The 17,363-nt window shown below is 47.1% G+C and overlaps 1 protein-coding gene across 8 annotated transcripts in view; it reads left to right on the forward strand.

The window, feature by feature from the left end:
- Positions 1-17,363, forward strand: part of DLGAP4 (DLG associated protein 4) — a 128,884-nt gene that overhangs the window by 103,852 nt on the left and 7,669 nt on the right. For 7 of the 8 annotated variants that reach the window (XM_062642184.1, XM_062642187.1, XM_062642186.1 and 4 more), the window contains one exon: positions 16,503-16,864. In XM_062642184.1, coding sequence (XP_062498168.1) covers positions 16,503-16,864 — 362 coding nt within the window. Of the gene's footprint in view, positions 1-16,502; positions 16,865-17,363 lie in introns of those variants that run through there. The other variant, XM_062642191.1, reaches the window with a different exon arrangement.

A 17,363-nucleotide genomic window follows, 5' to 3' on the forward strand; every position in this document is an offset into this window, starting at 1 on the left:
TCTTCTGCCAGTGATGACTTTTGGCAGGCTTGAATGCCAAATGTGCATCAGATAATCTGACCACCGTATGATCTCCACTGCCAGGTTCCTTCCTGCAGTACTTGCAGGTTTCTTGAGTCCCTCAGGCTGGCTTGGTTGACATCTGTAATGATGCACTTGCAGAACAAACCACTGAGGTGCTAGCCAAGGTAGGCTGAGTACTTGAGGATGGGAAGAGAAACATCAAACCTAATGTCCTGCAAATGAATGTGCTCTTCTCCTTCGTTCTCTGGAATTCAGATGTAAGGGCATGTACCTGTCATTCAAACCAGTTTTAAAAGATACCTTTGTCGAAGGTGGTCATCTATAGGATGGTGAGTAGCATCCAACTTACCAGGGAAGAGCAAGTGGGCCCTTAAGGGTAAGCCTGCAAAACAGATCTGAGATGTTAAGGGAAGTGGCATTCCTGCCTGAAAGATAAGGTGGGAAAATTGTTACAAGTTTGCCTGGGCATCCTTCCAGCACTGGAGTTCCAGGTGTTCTTTCAGCAGCAATTGCTTGTGACGCTGAGCGCTTGTTCAGATTACAAGTTAACAGAGTGCATCCTGCAAGCCAGCATCTGGAGATGAAAATCGCTTTGGTTTGTGTGATCTCTGATGAAGACTTTGAAACTAGAGCTGCCTGATCCTGTGGCAGCAGTGGCCATGTACACTTGGTCAAAGGGAAACAGAGCTCCTCCAGACCAGAGATGGAGGTTAACGAAGTACAGATTTGTGTCCAAAGCAAACTTACAGGGCAGGTGCTCTTAAGTAAATGACTAAAAGTGAAGTTACTTAATGTGTGGGAGCCTCAGGTCCCCATTGTGGTAAGCTGCTGTGCTTCAGAATGACAAGAGTAGGACTTTCTTCTTGGTGTGTCTTTACCTCTTGATAACTGCTGGTCAGTGAGTGGCAAAAGATGAGAGTCCTGTTTGCTTTAAACTTAAATTTGCTCTTTAAGTCTTGTCCATTGTTTTCTAACACCTCAGCAGAAGGAAGACACTTTGATGAACCAAGGACTGTGCTTGCCTGGGCTCTGCATGCTCATGTGGAGCACCCCTAACTGATGCTTTATCACCTGCAGGGAAAACACAAAGTGGACAAGGGTGGCACTTGGCTTTCAGTCTTAAAGCTCTCCTTGTGCAGCCAGTAGTGACACACTTCAAGGATGTGAATCACTGCTGTGTCAGTGGTATTTGCATATTTTGGGCAGACTTGCTGCACTGTGGTTTGGACGACAGTGAGAAACTTTAAAGATGGAAGGGAAGCATAGCTGGATAACGCTGCCAGACCAGCTCCTCATGCTGAAATCTGAACTGTCAGTTCAACAGTGTTAAAACGGGTGCTTAATCCTGCTTGCAGGATTACAAGCAGCTTGTGAACAGCTAGTAAGTGAGTTTGCAAACCTGCACACCTGGCCACAGAGGCAGTGTGACCTCCTGCTCTGTCCCCAGGAGCCACCACTTGTGCTTAAGCTTTCATGGATAGGTCTGTGCTGGTTTAAGAGAACCTATTCATGCTGTGCTGTGACAAGGACAGACCTGTGGTCTGCTTTCTCCATGCAGCTGGCTTCTAGCTACTAACAGCCTTCTAACTTGAAGGGACAGTGGATGCTGTTCAGTTGGCCTCTTATACTGAGGTTCTCTGAGCCTGTTCATCCATACCACAGCTGATGCACACCAGCCTTGGCACTGCTTGTGATTGAGTGTGGCTGCTTCTGGCTGTGTTGTCTTGGAGTTTGTCTTGTGTAATGCATCAAGGTCCAGTGAGCAGAGTCAGTAGGCTGCTAGTGGAGTCTCTTGCTGTGAACCAAGTGCTGCAGCTCTCAGCTCTGTGGGCTGTTTTCCTGCATCTCTGAGTGGTAAAGATCAGAGCTGGGCTTTGTACGGAGCTACAATCACAGATGTAGGAAAGAAATAGTCCAGCGGTATCTGCCAAAGGGGGAACTTTGCATGTTCTGCAGTCAGCTTGTACATAGGGGAACTGTGGTCTCCACAGTTTCAGCATGTTCCAGTATCTAAAAACTAGAGTTCATTTTGCCTCTTATAGAATCATTATAGATGAGATTTAGGAATAAATTTCTTAGCTGGCTTGATGGTGAACTCTCATTGATAAAATGAGTGGATTTCCTTAGTAAGGAGTGTCTGATTAGGGAATTTTCCTAGTATTGCTAAACACTGCCAGAAAACAGGTTGCTTAATAACACATCTGAATTGGTACTTGGTAGCCTGTTAGGTGCCAGGACCACTGTTCCCAGAGATCCTGGAAATGACTAAGTTCAAGTGCTGTGATTGCAGGTCTGCACATGCTCCTTGGAGTGCAATTGCTAAACTGTTCGTGTCTGGAGTTTGTGGTTGTATTTTTTGCCTTGAGAGGCAGCAAGTGCTTGTTGTGCACATTGTCAGGCTGCACAGAGATGTCAACAGCACTCACTGGCAGGAAGAAGGATGGAAGGGGGACAATGGGTTGTCTCGATGTAGGGAAGCTTACACTTAGTTGTGGGTTTTGGGTTTTTAAAGTGTAATGTCCCTGCAGTTTCAGGTTGTACCTTCCATTTTGCTCTTGGGTTCAGTTGTCTTTTTCCATGGCACCTTCAGACAGACAACAGGACAACCTCCCTCTCTGTTAAGGGGCTGTACACTCAGAATGACAGCGGAACATGGTGGGATGGAGTCTGGCTTACACCTACCACAACCACGCTGATAGCTTTCAAATTTCAGAAGCAATTATTCTTTGCCATTGCTCTTTGCACTATACTGCTCTCACACAAACATAACTAATAGAAACAATGACTGTTCTGATACTAATCCATAGAGGATGTGCATTGTATATGTGAAATCTAAAAGATGTGACTAAACTTTAATGTTTTGAAACTTTTTGCATCTAATATGCAAGAACCAAAGCCTAAGGCAGGGGCTGCTGAATTAAACCATAAGGCAGTTCTCTCCTTACATTCCTGTGTGCATTCTCTGACAACATCCTGGACTTGGGAACATCAAGATCGTTTGCTTACTGGAACCCATCTCTAGCTTTAAATGTTCTTGTGCTTTCATCTGTGTTCAGAGTGCTTCATGCATAACAGGCAGGGCTACTGCTGCAATCTGGCTGGACAGGCAAAGGACAGAACACCCTAGAATGTAACTACTTGGTGAAAGAAGTAGCAGTGTGGTAGTGAGAGGCTTCCAGTGATTGTGCAGAATCAAACTGTGTTAACGTTAAATCATGCTCATACCTCAGGATCACTGCAGAAGTGAGCAAAGAGAAAGATGGGGCTGGAGTCTTTAAAACAGTAAACCAAACGGCTTTTTTAGTTTGGATGGTGGTTCTGAACTTCCCAACGCATTGTTGACAACTCCCAGAAGTTGTGTGCCTCTGAGTGTCTGTGTGCCCACCCAGTGTGTGGTCTTGGGCAATAACTGGAGTTTCGGGCTGCTCAGCACAGTGTGGTGGGGAATCGTGAACCACTGTAAGGTGGAGGTGGCAGGAAAGGGCTTTGGCTCTGGCCTGCCTCTGTAACACTGCTTTCTCTGCTCGCAGCTCTGCACTCTCCTGCTGTCCTTTGGCTCTGTTGTTGTAACACTCGTGTCACACAGAGCAATGTGGTCACAGAGTGGCTGAGTTCATATCCTCTGTTGGGCTGCACATCGCATATTGTGCTTCTATGTTCAGTGTGTCCTTTGACATCACAGGTGTCCATCATGGTCGTCTGTCTCATACACACTGACACTTGCTATGTTAACTTGTGCAGAAGACCCTGCCTTTCATATTGCTCAGTTCCTTGTTTTCTTACTTTTTTGGTGCCTGAGCAAGTTGTATGCAGCCTTTTAAACCACCCAAAGTAAATGTCGCTCTGGTATGAAGCCTGCCAGGGCAGACAGATCATCCTGAAATCCATAGGCTGTCCTGGCATAAATTATGTCAAAGTGGTGGCCTGCTCTGTGAGAGGTGACTCACTTGTTTTGTTAACACCCTTTCCCCAGGGATAAGGCATCCCTGCTCCAGGGAGTAGCTTGCACCAGGCTCTATAGCAGTTGAGTCAGATCTCTTGTCACTTAATGTAATTAAGTTAGCTGTAGCAATACCTCCTCTTAACTGTCCTCCTGGTTGTGACTGTTAGTAGCTGAAGTAGGAGGGAACCGTCCCATGGTACCCAAGGGAGATGGCACTTAAATTCTTCCAGGTGTCTTGCAGCATAAGCTGCTGATGTTGCAGACTCATGGAAATTTACTGATGGAGATGATGCAAGCTGCCCAAAGCTTGCCGTTAAATAACCTGTGAGTGTTCTGCTCCCTCTTGGAGCCTGCTCACACTCTCGTTCCCATGGGTAGATAACTGGCTTTGCATCTGTTTAAAAACAGTATCCCAAGTAACTTGTTTCTGTTTTGTTTCCTCAGCTGTATCTGCATCTTGGTTACAGCTAGAAAAATGGAAGAACTGAATCTGTTGCTGAAAGGGGGTTGAACTTCTCTTCCTGTTGTTGCTTTAATGCAAAGTTGTTTTCACCATCTCAGGACTTTATCTGGTTGGTATGAAGCGTGTCTGTCTGCTGTCATCTCATAGGCATCCTGTGTCTTCTGGATGTCTGGGACAGTAATAGAGCAGCTTTACATCCCTGTCTGAAGATTGCATTCATTCTTGGTGTGATGACTGTGCTGAAGGCGCTAGCCCTAGCACATGGGGAATGGTCACTTGTGTAGGAAGGGCTGTCCTAGGCACTCTGCTTTCCTCCCTGGAAGTCAGCAAGAGGATGATTCTCATTCAGCTGGTGCTGAGATCCTCACCAGAGCAGGTAGAGCAGCAGCCCCATAGTCAGTGGTGGGGGAATGGTCCCCACACAGCTCTGTAAGTGGGTTACTGCAAGGATGGAACATACCAACCACTCTGACTGGAGGTTAATGCACAGTCAGAGCTGGAGCAAGCGGGAGAACTTCCAGCTCTTCCCCAGGTTGATGCAATTAGATGACAATAGAAACCGGACACTTGAAAATTAAACTCATGTACTTGGTGTTGTCCCACCTCTTGCCTTGCCACAGGACTGTTAATTTGTTTTCAGAAGCTCTTCTGGTTGGCTTTGGCCTTTGAAAGGCTGTTTGGGGATAAAGGAGACTTTTGCTGTCATGTGGTGACAGAGCTGAGAACACAGTCGCCTCTTTAGATATATTGAAGAGGAAAACTAATTCTTGCAATGTGCACTCGAGGTCTCCATTAACCTATGCCATGGGAGCAGTTTCAACACCCCCTTTTTTCAGCTTCTTGACAGCGCTTTTCCCTGCTGGATCATTCTCTTGCTGACGGCAGGTTCACAGCCTTTCTCCTGCTTGGCTGCCAGCAGCTGCACAGAGGAGATTTCTGGTACAGTCATCCTTGCCCACTGACCTTCATCTCAACCCTGGCTGAGATTTCTGAGCAGCTTTCTTCCCCTGAGGGATGGACCTTTGTGGTGTGTTGTTGCTTACTATGATCATGAAGTATCTTCAGTCAGTATCTGGTACTTCTGTCTTAACTCTTTTGGAATGGCTAAGACCCAAGAAACTTGACTGGGTATGTCTTCCTCTGAAGGTGTAGCTCTGGTACATGTACAGCCTGGATGTTTTCTTGAATGCTTTACAGGAAAGCATAGGGGTTGGGTTGGCTCCTTTCCCAGTCTGGGTGTCATAGACATTAGGAGTGACCCTGAGCCCTCCTCTTACACACCACAGTGGTCCCAGCATCGCCTGTATAAGCTGAGGGTATGTGCTTAGGGACAGGTCCGTGGTTCAGACTGAAGTACTGAGGACAGAGCAGTCTCCATCCCATCTGTGTCCCTCCTTTGGAGGTGCTGCTTCGTGGTGTATCTTTGCCATAATCTTCCTCTGGCTGATGGAGGATCCGTCTGGCAAATGAACCTCTGGAGCAGACACTTAGAGGCCTGCTGCTGCATAAGCTGTCCTTGACCCCAAACTTCCTGTGCCCCACAAATTAAATGCTGCTCTAGATTTGCATCTCTGTGATCACAGCTTCATTTTTGTCTGGTGGTTCTGGTTTTGTAAGGCCGCATAGGGTGAAAGCACTTGCTGGACTCACCCTTGAGTGGCTGACATGGTGCCAGTCTATGCTGGGTAGCCAGCACAGCTATGTCCTCAACAATCCCTTTGAGCTAAACACAGCAAAGGCTGGGTTGGTGACTGCCCTGGAAAGCACTGCACCCGAAGATCAGCATTTCATCTGGAAGGGTAAGCTGCTGTTACTGTGAATTTCATCCTACAGCCAGTCTTGGTGTTGGACAACTGCAGGGACAAGGAGTGGCTGCTTGAATGCACTTTTGTTTCAAGCTTAAAATTGTTCCCTGGCCAAGTAGGGGGAGATGGCCAAGAGGAGAAATAACTCCAGGCTTGGGTGATCTTCAGAGCGTCTGGTTTGGATTTCCAGAAGAACATGCAGGTGGGATTTATCAGTAAGGTGATAAACTTAGTGTCTGTGTGGGAGCAAGGTCAGGCCACCTCCAGGCACTGCTGTGAGGTGACTTCTTATTGCCAGGAGCTATTTGGAATGTCTGAGCTGGTTCTATCCAAACCTATTTTGTCTTTGGTTGTGTCAAGTCTCTGCAAGGAACAGTTTGAGCTTGTTGGCTCCATCCAGCTCTTGCAGGAAGAACTTTTGTGCCTGTATGAGTTAGAGTTGTCTTCACCTCTGTGCTCTGTCAGCTGCCTGAATGCTTGGACTGTAGACAGGGGCTGTGGGAAAAGGGAAGAGATGGGTATGGACATGATCAGCAGCAGTCCCATCACCTGCTTGCTGAAACCTGTGGTCATATTCTCCAGAGGACTGGTACCTGTTTGGTAGGGTTGTGACTCTGGGGAGTGGCAAACAATGATAGGACAAGGGGTAATGGGTACAAACTGGAACACAAGAGGTTCCACTTAAACTTGAGAAGAAACTTCTTCTCAGTGAGGGTAACGGAACACTGGAACAGGCTGCCCAGGGAGGTTGTGGAGTCTCCTTCCCTGGAGACATTCAAAGCCCGCCTGGACACATTCCTGTGTAACATTATCTAGGTGTTCCTGCTCCGGCAGGGGGATTGGACTAGATGATCTTTCGAGGTCCCTTCCAATCTCTAGCATACTGTGATACTGTGACCTCTAGCAAAAAGCTCTGTCATTTGCTTTACAGAGCTTTAGCTTTAGTAAGCTTCTGATATGAGAAGCAGGACTCATCCCACTGTAGCTGCTACATTAGTTTTGGTATGTGCCTGATGTTTTCTGTCAAACTGAGTCCAGCAGGTCCTGTGTTTTATCCCTGGCACCAGCTTAGTTACTGTTTAGGTTCCTCCATAACTGACAGAAGGATTCTGTGCTTGTTTGAAGCAGGGGCTTTGCAATCAACTGATTTTTGCACTGCCTGTTTGAGTGCAGGTGCCTCTGACAGCCCTGAGAGACTGGGGGATGTGCCAGGAGAGGAAGCTGAAGATGAGCAGGAAAAAGAAGATTGTGGATGGGCTTCTTTCAAGGCTAAACAAGCCAGTGTGGAAAGCCTGCTCATGCCATACATAGACAACTGTCTGGATAAAGAATAGCTGGGGTGGTGTGTCTTTAGCAGCCTCTCCTGGAGGCCCATCTGGCTCCAGGAGATCAAGGAAACACTCTTTCAGGAAGGCAGCATAGCTGTGCTGCCCACCCTGTCACACTAACCTCTTCCATTAGTGTCAGTGCTTCACCTGCTTGTTGATATTTAGTGTTTCCAGTGGAGTCCTGGGAGGAAGCTTTTTGGAATATCCCACAGAACAGCTCTAGGATCTCCACGTTTGGTTTGGGTGATGTTTCTTTCGTAGCTGGAGCTGTGTACAGCGGGAAGTTGAAAGGCGCGAAGGGAGAGATCACTCATTTGGAAACAGGAATAAATAAGCAAGGTGGGAAATGAAGCCAGGAAGTCTGGCACAAGCTTTCAGGGCAGGAAAGTAGTTTGTTCTGCAGTTGAGCAGGTTCCTGAAAGCAGCAGGGATGCTGCAGTGGCATTTAATGCTTTTGATGGAGACTGGGTTTTACTGTTAACCCTCCTTGGAAGGCAGGGACACATCGTGCCAGATCCTGAATTCCAAACAGCAGGACAGGTCTTTAGGGTGATGTGGCAGATGAAATAGCATGAGAACAGAGTAACTGAGACAGTGCCCTTCATTTTGCTGCCTATAAACTGAGTCTGTTAAATGAATGTGGTGGGGCTCTTCCCCAGCCTCTCCCTTGTGTCCCTTTTCTAGTTAATAGTCTTATATCTTCAGAGTACCTTTATGGCAGGTTCTGCAAGCTGGAGGACCAGATGAACATGGGTGTGGGTGAACAGGTACTGCACACATGAATCCAGACCTTCTGCTACCCATATTTGTGGCTGAAAAGTGGTGGTTTGGGCTCTGAACTTTAATGATTACAGAGACTTCAGGACTGTGAACCAGGACCTTGGTGTTTTGGAGCCTCCAGTAAAAGCAAACAGAGTTGCAAAGATGATGACTTGTAGGTAGCTTGAAGCTATTTAGGTCACAGATATTAGAGCCTCAGATGTGCTTGGAGAAGACTCAGTTCCCACTTAGGATTTGTTGTGCTCTTTCATTTCAGAGCTGGAGCCTGGACAGTAGCTCCTTTGTCAGCTGGCATGCTTGATTCCTGAAATGAAGTATTCCAGCAAGTGCTGGGTTTATTCCGGAAACCCCTTCCCTTTGGAGGATGGCAGAAGGGACTATTGTTCTGCAAGTGCTTGTGATATTTGAAATGCTTAAGAAATCAGAGCTGAGCACTCTTGGCCTGTGGGAGAACAGTGTGCTCAGCATCACTGGGGACACACACTGCTCTTTGCATACCTCTGTGCTTAGCTAGTGAGAAAGGCAGCTCAGCTTTGCGGAGCCCATAGGTTCGTTCATGTGGGAGCATTCAGAAATCCAAGCAATGATAACAGCTCTGCTTTCAAAAGCTTCCGAGTACCCTACCCAAAAGGATTAGAAGGTTGGAATATTTGCTTAATTGCCTGCTCCAGCTCTAAGGACTTGTCTTGCCTCTTCAGATCAATGGGAGGTTTGCAGTGCTGCCTGTTCTGGTTGGTGCAGCACTAACCACTGTCTCAAATGTAATGCTAATGAAGGGAGGGAGCAACCTGCTCTAGCCTTTTCTGTGTTGGTTCATGTGATACTTTTTAATCTTGTAACTAATGCCATGTTAAATTGTGAATATGGAACAGCTTTCTCTAACATGCAAAGCTTGTGCCTCAGCCAACAGCCATTTCCCAGCAATTTTGACTTTGATTCTTCAGCGTTAGCATAATGTTGCCACATCTTGGTTTGTACATACTTAAGGAAGGAAATAGCTTCAATTGGATCTGACTATTAAAACCTCCTCATTGTAGCTTTGAAGATGTAAATCCTGGGTGCTGGCTGCCTGGCAGCAAATGTCCGAGTGGAAAGACAGTCTTGGCTAAGGGTTAGGTTCTTCTAGGCTGGATAAGCATGGGAAGATATCTGTTCAGCCTGCTGCTTTCCCCATCTTCCTTGCACCGAGGCCATGTTGCATTGTCTGCTCATCTGCTGACACATGTGCTTCTCTGGCCCTGTGGGTACAGGGTGGGGTTTGTTTTTAGCTTACAAAGAATTGCTCGTCATCTGGGTGTGGAGAGGGTTTTTCATAATGTTCTGGCAAAACCACCTCTGCTGCGCCTGGTGGCATCGCTGATGCCTCAAACAGCTGGAATATCGTCCTGTGGGCGAGTGGGAATAGCAGCTGCCAGCAGTTCCCTGTGTGGATCAGGTAAAATTTGGGATGCAGTAACTGGAAACTATGATAAAAATCTCGATGCTGAATGAAGTGATGGAGAAATCAGTTCTTACCCTGAAGTTCTTCAGCAGCAATGGTGGCAATTTCTAGATGATCTAAATAGGCTAAGAAATCACTGCAGCTTCTGGTCTTGGGGATGAAGCAGTCCTTTAGGAGCCCCACTTATACTGGGGGAACTAGGCTGTTGCTGACACCAGTGCAGGCCTGTTCCTGTTATCACAGTCTGTGTTGACAAGCTGCTGGCTGCCATCAGTGTTTTCAGCACCCTCTTGGCCAGCTCTTCTGTGAACAGTGTTTAAATGGTACACTTAAGTAATGATAACTCATCCACGCTGCTTCCATGAGTGTCTGTTGGTGGGAACATGCCAACATTGCCTCAGCAACCATGCAGTTTCTGCAGAAACTCCCTGCTGTTCCCCAAGCACCATAGACCCAAGCTCATGTCAGTGGGCACAGATGCCCAAAAGCCTTAGGTGTAATTCTGCTGTACTGGAGCTCTTTGTATTCCTGCAACTGTAGAAGGGTCCTGGACAAAAAGTGAGGTGGGTTTCTGGTGGCCTTAGAGGATGGTTCCTGGGCTGAAAGGAAGGTGTGTGGGGAAGTACTGCAGAATAACTGTGCTGTTTGTACCCTGCCTAATGGGCAAATTCCCCTTTCTGAAAGGGCAAGCAGTTGGGTTGTTGCACTTTGTGCTCAAGATGCGGTTTCCACCCTGTACGTTGAAAGCTTGCAATGTGTCTCCTTTGATACATGAGCAAGTGCTTGGGAATGACTTGATCTTGTGCTTTAGTGGTCAGAATACCCCTAAAATAGCAAGCTCAAGCTGCTGAGCTTTGACATAGATGAGAAGAGACTTGGTTTACCAAGTGGTGCTGCATGGTTTCTAGCCATATGGTTTTGACTGGGTGTGACTTTGTGGAGGTGTGTTCAGATTCCCTGGACTTCTGCAGTGACAGAAGCGAGTTTAAAGCATCTGCATATGCCGTCCTCTGAGTGATGTGGTGTTACAGAAAGCAATGGCAAATGGGAAGGATATTTCCTGCAGTGCATAATGAGCTGGTGGAACTCACTTCTGCAGGATATTCTAGAAACTGCTAGCTTGGAGAAAAACTAATAAGAGCTGTCTAATTACACTGTCTTTCCTAAACACCTTGAAGATTAACGCTAATACCCTTGGTGCACTTAAATGTGGCTGTAGAAGTGGATAAGTGGAGGATTCTCAGTCATTCTTTATAAGGGTGTCTCCTCTAAACACCTAAACCTGGTCCATGCCGTTTGCCACTTTGCAGAGGGACAGGTTGGTTAACATCCCCTGGTGGGGCAGGGAGAAGGAAAGCCTCCTGTGAGCTGGTGGCACTGGCTAATTCATGTCTTGTTTGTACTTATGTCCTAAATTCATGTGTATGCTGCCATTATCCTAAGTAAAACTTGCAGAGAAAGTGGCTTTAGGAGTACAGAGACTGGGCACTATGGTGCACACAGTGCTCTGTGGGCTTGGGTCCCTTTAGCTGTGCTGCTTCACATCTCTTGGTGTATTAAGCTCATTGAGTGTTAGCCCTCATTAGCGAGGGCATTGAGGGAATAAGCACAGCCTGATTCCAGTACAGAGCAAAGGCACGCTGAACTGATGGACCATTCCCTTCATCTCCTTTGTGGAAAACTGTGTGTGCCACCAGTAAATGGGCAATGAGCTCATAGGTGAGAGGCTGGTGGGGGCCCTGTCACTGGGGATCAGGCACCCCCACCCTCAGAGCTGCAGTTCTGCTTCTCCTGGGACCATGCTCATGGGTTTTCTCCTCCCAGTGACTTCTTGAGGTGGGATGGTTGGTTGTGGGGATCTTGGTTCTTGCGAATGAATTAACATCTTGGGCAGGGAGCAGAAGGGAATGCTTCCTTAACAGCACTGTGCTGGACTGGAGCCCTGCCCGAGGCCCACAGGACAGATGGACAGCTTGCTGGATGCACAGCTGTGGAGCGGGGTGGAGTTGCCTCCAACATGCTTTAAAACCTGTGCTGAAAATGACTTTGAACAGGGTGGGGAGAAGTTCAGTGTCTCTTTGGATACAAATAGAAGCCCCAGTAATAGTTGCTGCAAATGGGTTTGGGAGTGTCTGTGCCTGGTGTTGTCTGTTGGGTCCTTACTGTAAGGCTGAATCTGTGCTGCAAGGGGGAGATGACCAAATCAGAATGCCAGCAGTGCAAGATAAACCACAGCATTCTTGGGTGCTAGCATCTGATGCCTCTTAAAGTTGTGACCTTCTACAAGTGGCCTTCCCAGTGAATAATTTTCAGCGTGTAAGTACTTACAATTTCTCTGCTCAAACGTCGCTTGGAATTACAAATTGGAGTATCTCCAAGAAGCTCAGACTTCTGGTACATTGAAAAATGCAAAGTCTCTTGTGTGAAGAGATCCCAGTACTCAGGTTTTCCTTCACTGGTTAAAGGCTTCTGCTCACACCCAATGTACAGATACAGGTCTCTAATGAGAATTCCTGAGCAGCAGAGCGCTGCTGCCCTTGCCTGCCCTGTGCAGTCCACCCAGCACAGTTACTCAATGCTGTTAGTTAATGCCACAGTTCACCCTAAAGGCATCTCAGTCATGGGTGACCAGAGAACACAAATGGTGGTGGTGCCTGGGAGGAGCACCTGGACCATGCTCTGTGTGACTTATACACAAGCCAGGCTATGCTTCTCAGCTCTGTGATTATAAGCAAACAGCAGGTACAGTAAGCAGACCCGAGGGTTGTGGGGAGCTGGTGAAGTGCTAAAATGTTCCTCCTGGTTATCTGAGAGCTTCAGAAGGGTTTTGCTGGGCTGGCTGCTCTGTAGGTCTCTATGGAGGCAGTGCACAGATTGGGCTGTAAGGTGGGTGAACTGCTCCCTCTGGGATGCTGCTGGTATAGGCTGGAGCTTAGTGGAGTAAGGATTGTGGCAGGAGGGTCCACAGCCCGTCCCCAGCTTAGTAACATATTTCCCTGTGGGGCACCTCTCTGTGTAGTATCAAGGTGAGTTTTTTCCTTTTCAAAGATGAGTGCTACTAAGATTTATGAAGGGAAGGCACTGAGGGAGTGGGTATTTATAGCATTTCCATGAACAGTCTCTTGAAATGCAGTCATGTAATGTGGCTTTCCAGGAGTGTGGTTTTGTTTAAGCAGCGTAAGACTACTTCTAAAATTGCTTTGGTGCTCTAAAGACATTAATCCTTTCAGAGCAGGAGGTGGCATCTTCACAGGGATTCCCCATCTTTGTCTAGATGGAAATAGTTGTTACTTCTTGACTAATAAAATTCAGGTATGTTTCTCACCTGTGCCTCTAATGCAGGTCTTGACGTTCAATCTGCAGAATGCTCAGACAGCTTTTAAATAGACCAGATACAGGTTCGAGGAGGCCTGTCTGTTTGGCTGTGGCCATGAAGGCTAGAAACCTGCTTTAGCAGAAAAATAAGGTTGGAAGTGGCTGCTGTGAACTCATAAAAATCAGTGAGTATCTGTATTGTCTTCAGTGGTAATTGTAACTGTGGATCACTTGCTTGGACTCTACAAATAAAACATTCCATGATATGGTATAATTTCAACTTTGAAGTGTCCTTCGAGTTGATGAAAATCAGAGGTCAGGCTGCTTGGAATGTGGCTGTTCCAGTTCCCTTTGCTACTGAAACCTACTCTTAATGCAGCTCCTTCCATAAGACCCTGGGGTAAACATGGGCCCAAAATCTCTGAGGGGATAATGCCAATGACGGTGGTTCTCCCTTGCTGCAAGATTACTGGGTTGTTTCACTTGACAAATGAGGTTGTCTTGTAATAGGAGAGACTGTTTCAGAGCGCATTGCTTTATGCATGAGGAAACGTCATTTGTTCATCTCTTCCTAGGGAGAAAGGAGGGATGCAGGGAAGTAACAGCAGTCTGAGCCCTGCTAATGCATTTGAGGGCAGCCTGACTCACCTTCACAACTGTCTGTGGCTTGGAGCCTTTGAGGTAATTTAACCAGAATAAGGATGGCTTGAATAGGTCCTTGAAGTCACTGTAATGATCAGAAATATCCCCAGGCTCTACTGAGTCAGCAACAGCAACAAAATAACTGGGCACTTCATGCTAGACACACACTTGAGGGCAATTATGATGTTTAAATCTGAACCCAAATACTTTGGCTCTGATCTCGCTGGTGCTGGCAGGCAGTGAGGTCAGCACAGTCTGGTGGTGTTTGAACAGAGGCCTCCTAAGGTGACACTGGATTTAGTATTCTTTTATGACTCCTACATTTAGGCTTTCAAGAAGCAAATGCCTGGCTCTTAGGAAGCAGAGGGAGAGGATCACAGCATGCCCAGGGGTCGGGAGGGCTCTCTGGGCTAATGCTGAAACACAGCTCCTTTGCTGGGGCTGCATCAGTGGGTACTGCCTAAGCCCTGGAGAGCAGCCGTGCAGGATGGCAATGTGGAAGCATACTGCTTTCTAAAAGTAATTATGCAAGGAAGACTATAAACAGACATCCCTGCCTCAAAAATCAATCCTCCCCAGCACAGCTGTGAATTCTAACAGCTTGCTTAAATAAGCCTTAGAAGATCCTGTGAGCAGAAAGAGTCTAGTGCTGCAAAGCTGGAAGCTGAAGTGAAACTTCCACATTTTGTTGTTGTTCTGCACCTTTGTGGAGCGTGGCTGGTGTTAGCAAGTGAACTTAGCTGATGGTGATGCAGAATAAGGTGTGTACCTGCTCCAGTGCCCATGTGGGTTGTGTTCCACATCATAGCGCAAGCTGATTTTAAAATAGGCTATGACCTGCAGCAGCTCCAAAGCAGATCCATGCCCTGTTGAGCTGTAGACCTTTGAAAGGGGTAAGTCAGCAACTGGAACACTCCAAACTGGTGGGATTGACCTCTGAGCCATGAGGGCGCACTGCCTGCCCCGATGGTCCAGGAGCATCTCTGTCCTACAGGAATACCGGGATGCTCTTGGCTGCCTCAATACCTTGTCTTTTCCCACAGGTATGAGAAACACTGAAACTTAGGTCAGAGTTGTGTTGAGGGAGAAGGGCAGAGTGCTCTAGGTGAGCTTACCCTGACTTCTGCTTTTGAAACCCATTGTAAGATGTGGCTTCTGGGTTTGCTGCACAGTCAAAAGTCTCTGGTTTATGGTTGCAGAGGGCTTCAGTGGGATTAATTTGCAAATGCACTGATCGAAGCATCCCTGGTTCTTTAAGGCTTACGATCTTTGTTTCAATTGCAGTGTTTCTTGTAGCCACAGACTTGTTTTTACAGCTTCCATAGTCAACCCTTTGACCACATGTACATTAACAGGAGCAGGTTTTTTTGTTGGTACTCTGTAATTTCCTTCTAGCAAAATGTGTGATGCTCTTCAGCTGAGCTGGATGGCATAAAGGGGTCCAGAGGAACAAGACAGGGATGCTGCAGTTTCCTTCTGTATATAGAGCAGCACAAATACTATTCATACTGTCTGTTGGTATGTGGAAGGATGAATTTGGATCTAGCTTATTGACCCTGAACACCACTGATTGTCCCCAGGAAACTGCTGCCTTTCTGTGCTCATGTGCTGCCCTCCCCTTGTTTTGCCTGGCTGCATTGTTCAATGTCAGACAGCAATTGATTTCCTTTCCCCAATTACAGTGCTGTGGATGTAAACAGCAGCTGGGAAATCTGAGCTGTGCTCCTGTTAAACGTGCCAGCACCACCACTGCACCCCTCCAGCACCTGGGTTCTGGGTGCCATGGAGTCACAGAGGCTCGCTGTTAGGTGAGGATACCCCGGGCAGCTGGCATTCCAAGTGCTGTCCGTGGGGAAGAACAGTGGCTGTGTGGACTGGGAGACTAGGTATTTAATTGTAGGGATATGTTTTCTCCACTGACAATTTGAGTGGCTCTTGCTTGTCATAGATAATAGTCCCCTGGTACGGTAAGGCAAGGCAGCAGCATGAGTGTGCTGTGTTTTGGTGGTGTAGCCATGGCTTATCAAGGGTTGCTTTGTTCAGGCTGTTTCTGCACTGCACTGTACAAGACAGGGCTTAAGACTTGGCCTAGAAGTTGCCATAGCTGTGGCAATGAGAGAGAGTCATTGAGAGAGCCCTTTTACAGTGACTGTGGGCACTGCTCATCCAGTGGCTGTTCACTTGGAATGCCAGCAGAGGACATATTTTCCTTTAACACATAGCAGCAGGGCTTTAAGGTACTTCACAAACGTTTGCTCCATCAGCATCTAACAAACTTTATGGCTTCTTTCCATTTTTATAGGAAAAACCACCACCCTGCTCCAGACACTGAAACTTGTCAACTGATGGGACAAAGAACTGAGACACTTGGCTGTGTTAGGACACTAAAACATAGGGTTTAGCCACAGAAAAATTCCCCACCGTGGAGGCTTACACCTGCCAAACTCTGCAGCATTCTTAGGAGGCTTTTCTATTCCTTTTCTCCATTTCCAGCCTTTCACACATCATGGTTTTCCTTTTAACTTCTTTTGCAAGCTAGCTCTGGCTCTGCCTTCTGCTTCCCCTTATGCTTTGGTTTGGGTTACCAGTGTGAGCTGCTGGCTGTAGGCTGTTTCTGCATTTCTGCCTCCAGCTTCTGCTTGGAGGCTCCTCTTGGATGTTGTGACTGACCTGCTTTTTCTTTCTCTCTTGCTGTATCTCTCTTTTTCTCTCCCCAATCTGTCTTTTGCATTCTCTGTTCTCCCCACCTCCATTCCTGCAGGTTCATCATGCCTAGTGGCATATAAAAAGACTCCACCTCCTGTCCCACCGCGGACCACATCAAAGCCGTTCATCTCTGTCACTGTGCAGAGCAGCACTGAATCGGCGCAGGACACCTACCTGGACAGCCAGGACCACAAGAGCGAGGTGACCAGCCAGTCAGGACTCAGCAATTCCTCAGACAGCTTGGACAGCACCAGGACACCCAGTGTGACGAGGGGGAGCATTGTAACTCCAGCCAGAGACACTCCCGAGTTACCTCAGAAAAATGCAACTTTGAAAAGTGACAAAGGGACTCTGACCAGCGAAGAGCCTAAAGTGGAGAATATCCCCAAAAGAAAGCTGTCGTCTATAGGAATACAAGTATGGAATAGTTTGTTTTCCTTTGTCCTAAGGAATGTCCTTAACCCATCCATTTAGCGTGTGCATTTTGTGTGACCAGATGTGCAGCTGAACTCAGGGTAGCGACAGAAACTAACTGCCTTGTCAAACTAACTTCCTGTGTTCCTGGGGTGAAATACAGCAGAAGCTTTCCATAACAGACCAGAAAGAACTAAGTTCTTTCAGTATAAAATGTTTCATAAGGCAGTGGGACTCTGTTAACCGGGTGAGTCCCTCTAAAGAGGCCATTTGCTGTTTCTACTCCTGTGCTCTGTACTTAACATCAATCTGCTCCTTGTCTGTCACTGTTCTAGGGACAACTCTTTTCTGAGAGGTGGGCCCTTATACTTAACATGGGCTGCTGCAGTGCAAAATGGTTCCAGGGCAGTTCCTTACTGCTTGTTCCCAGCAGGTTGCTGCTTCTCTTGTTGGAAGCATTTAACTCTGTGGAAATCAGTGGAAATGAGCTGTTGATCATAAA

The sequence above is a fragment of the Pezoporus occidentalis genome, unplaced genomic scaffold (genome assembly GCF_034315485.1).
Source record: "Pezoporus occidentalis ecotype Australia unplaced genomic scaffold, CSIRO_AGI_Poc_V1 ctg70, whole genome shotgun sequence".
In the NCBI taxonomy this organism is placed as follows: Eukaryota; Metazoa; Chordata; class Aves; order Psittaciformes; family Psittacidae; genus Pezoporus; species Pezoporus occidentalis.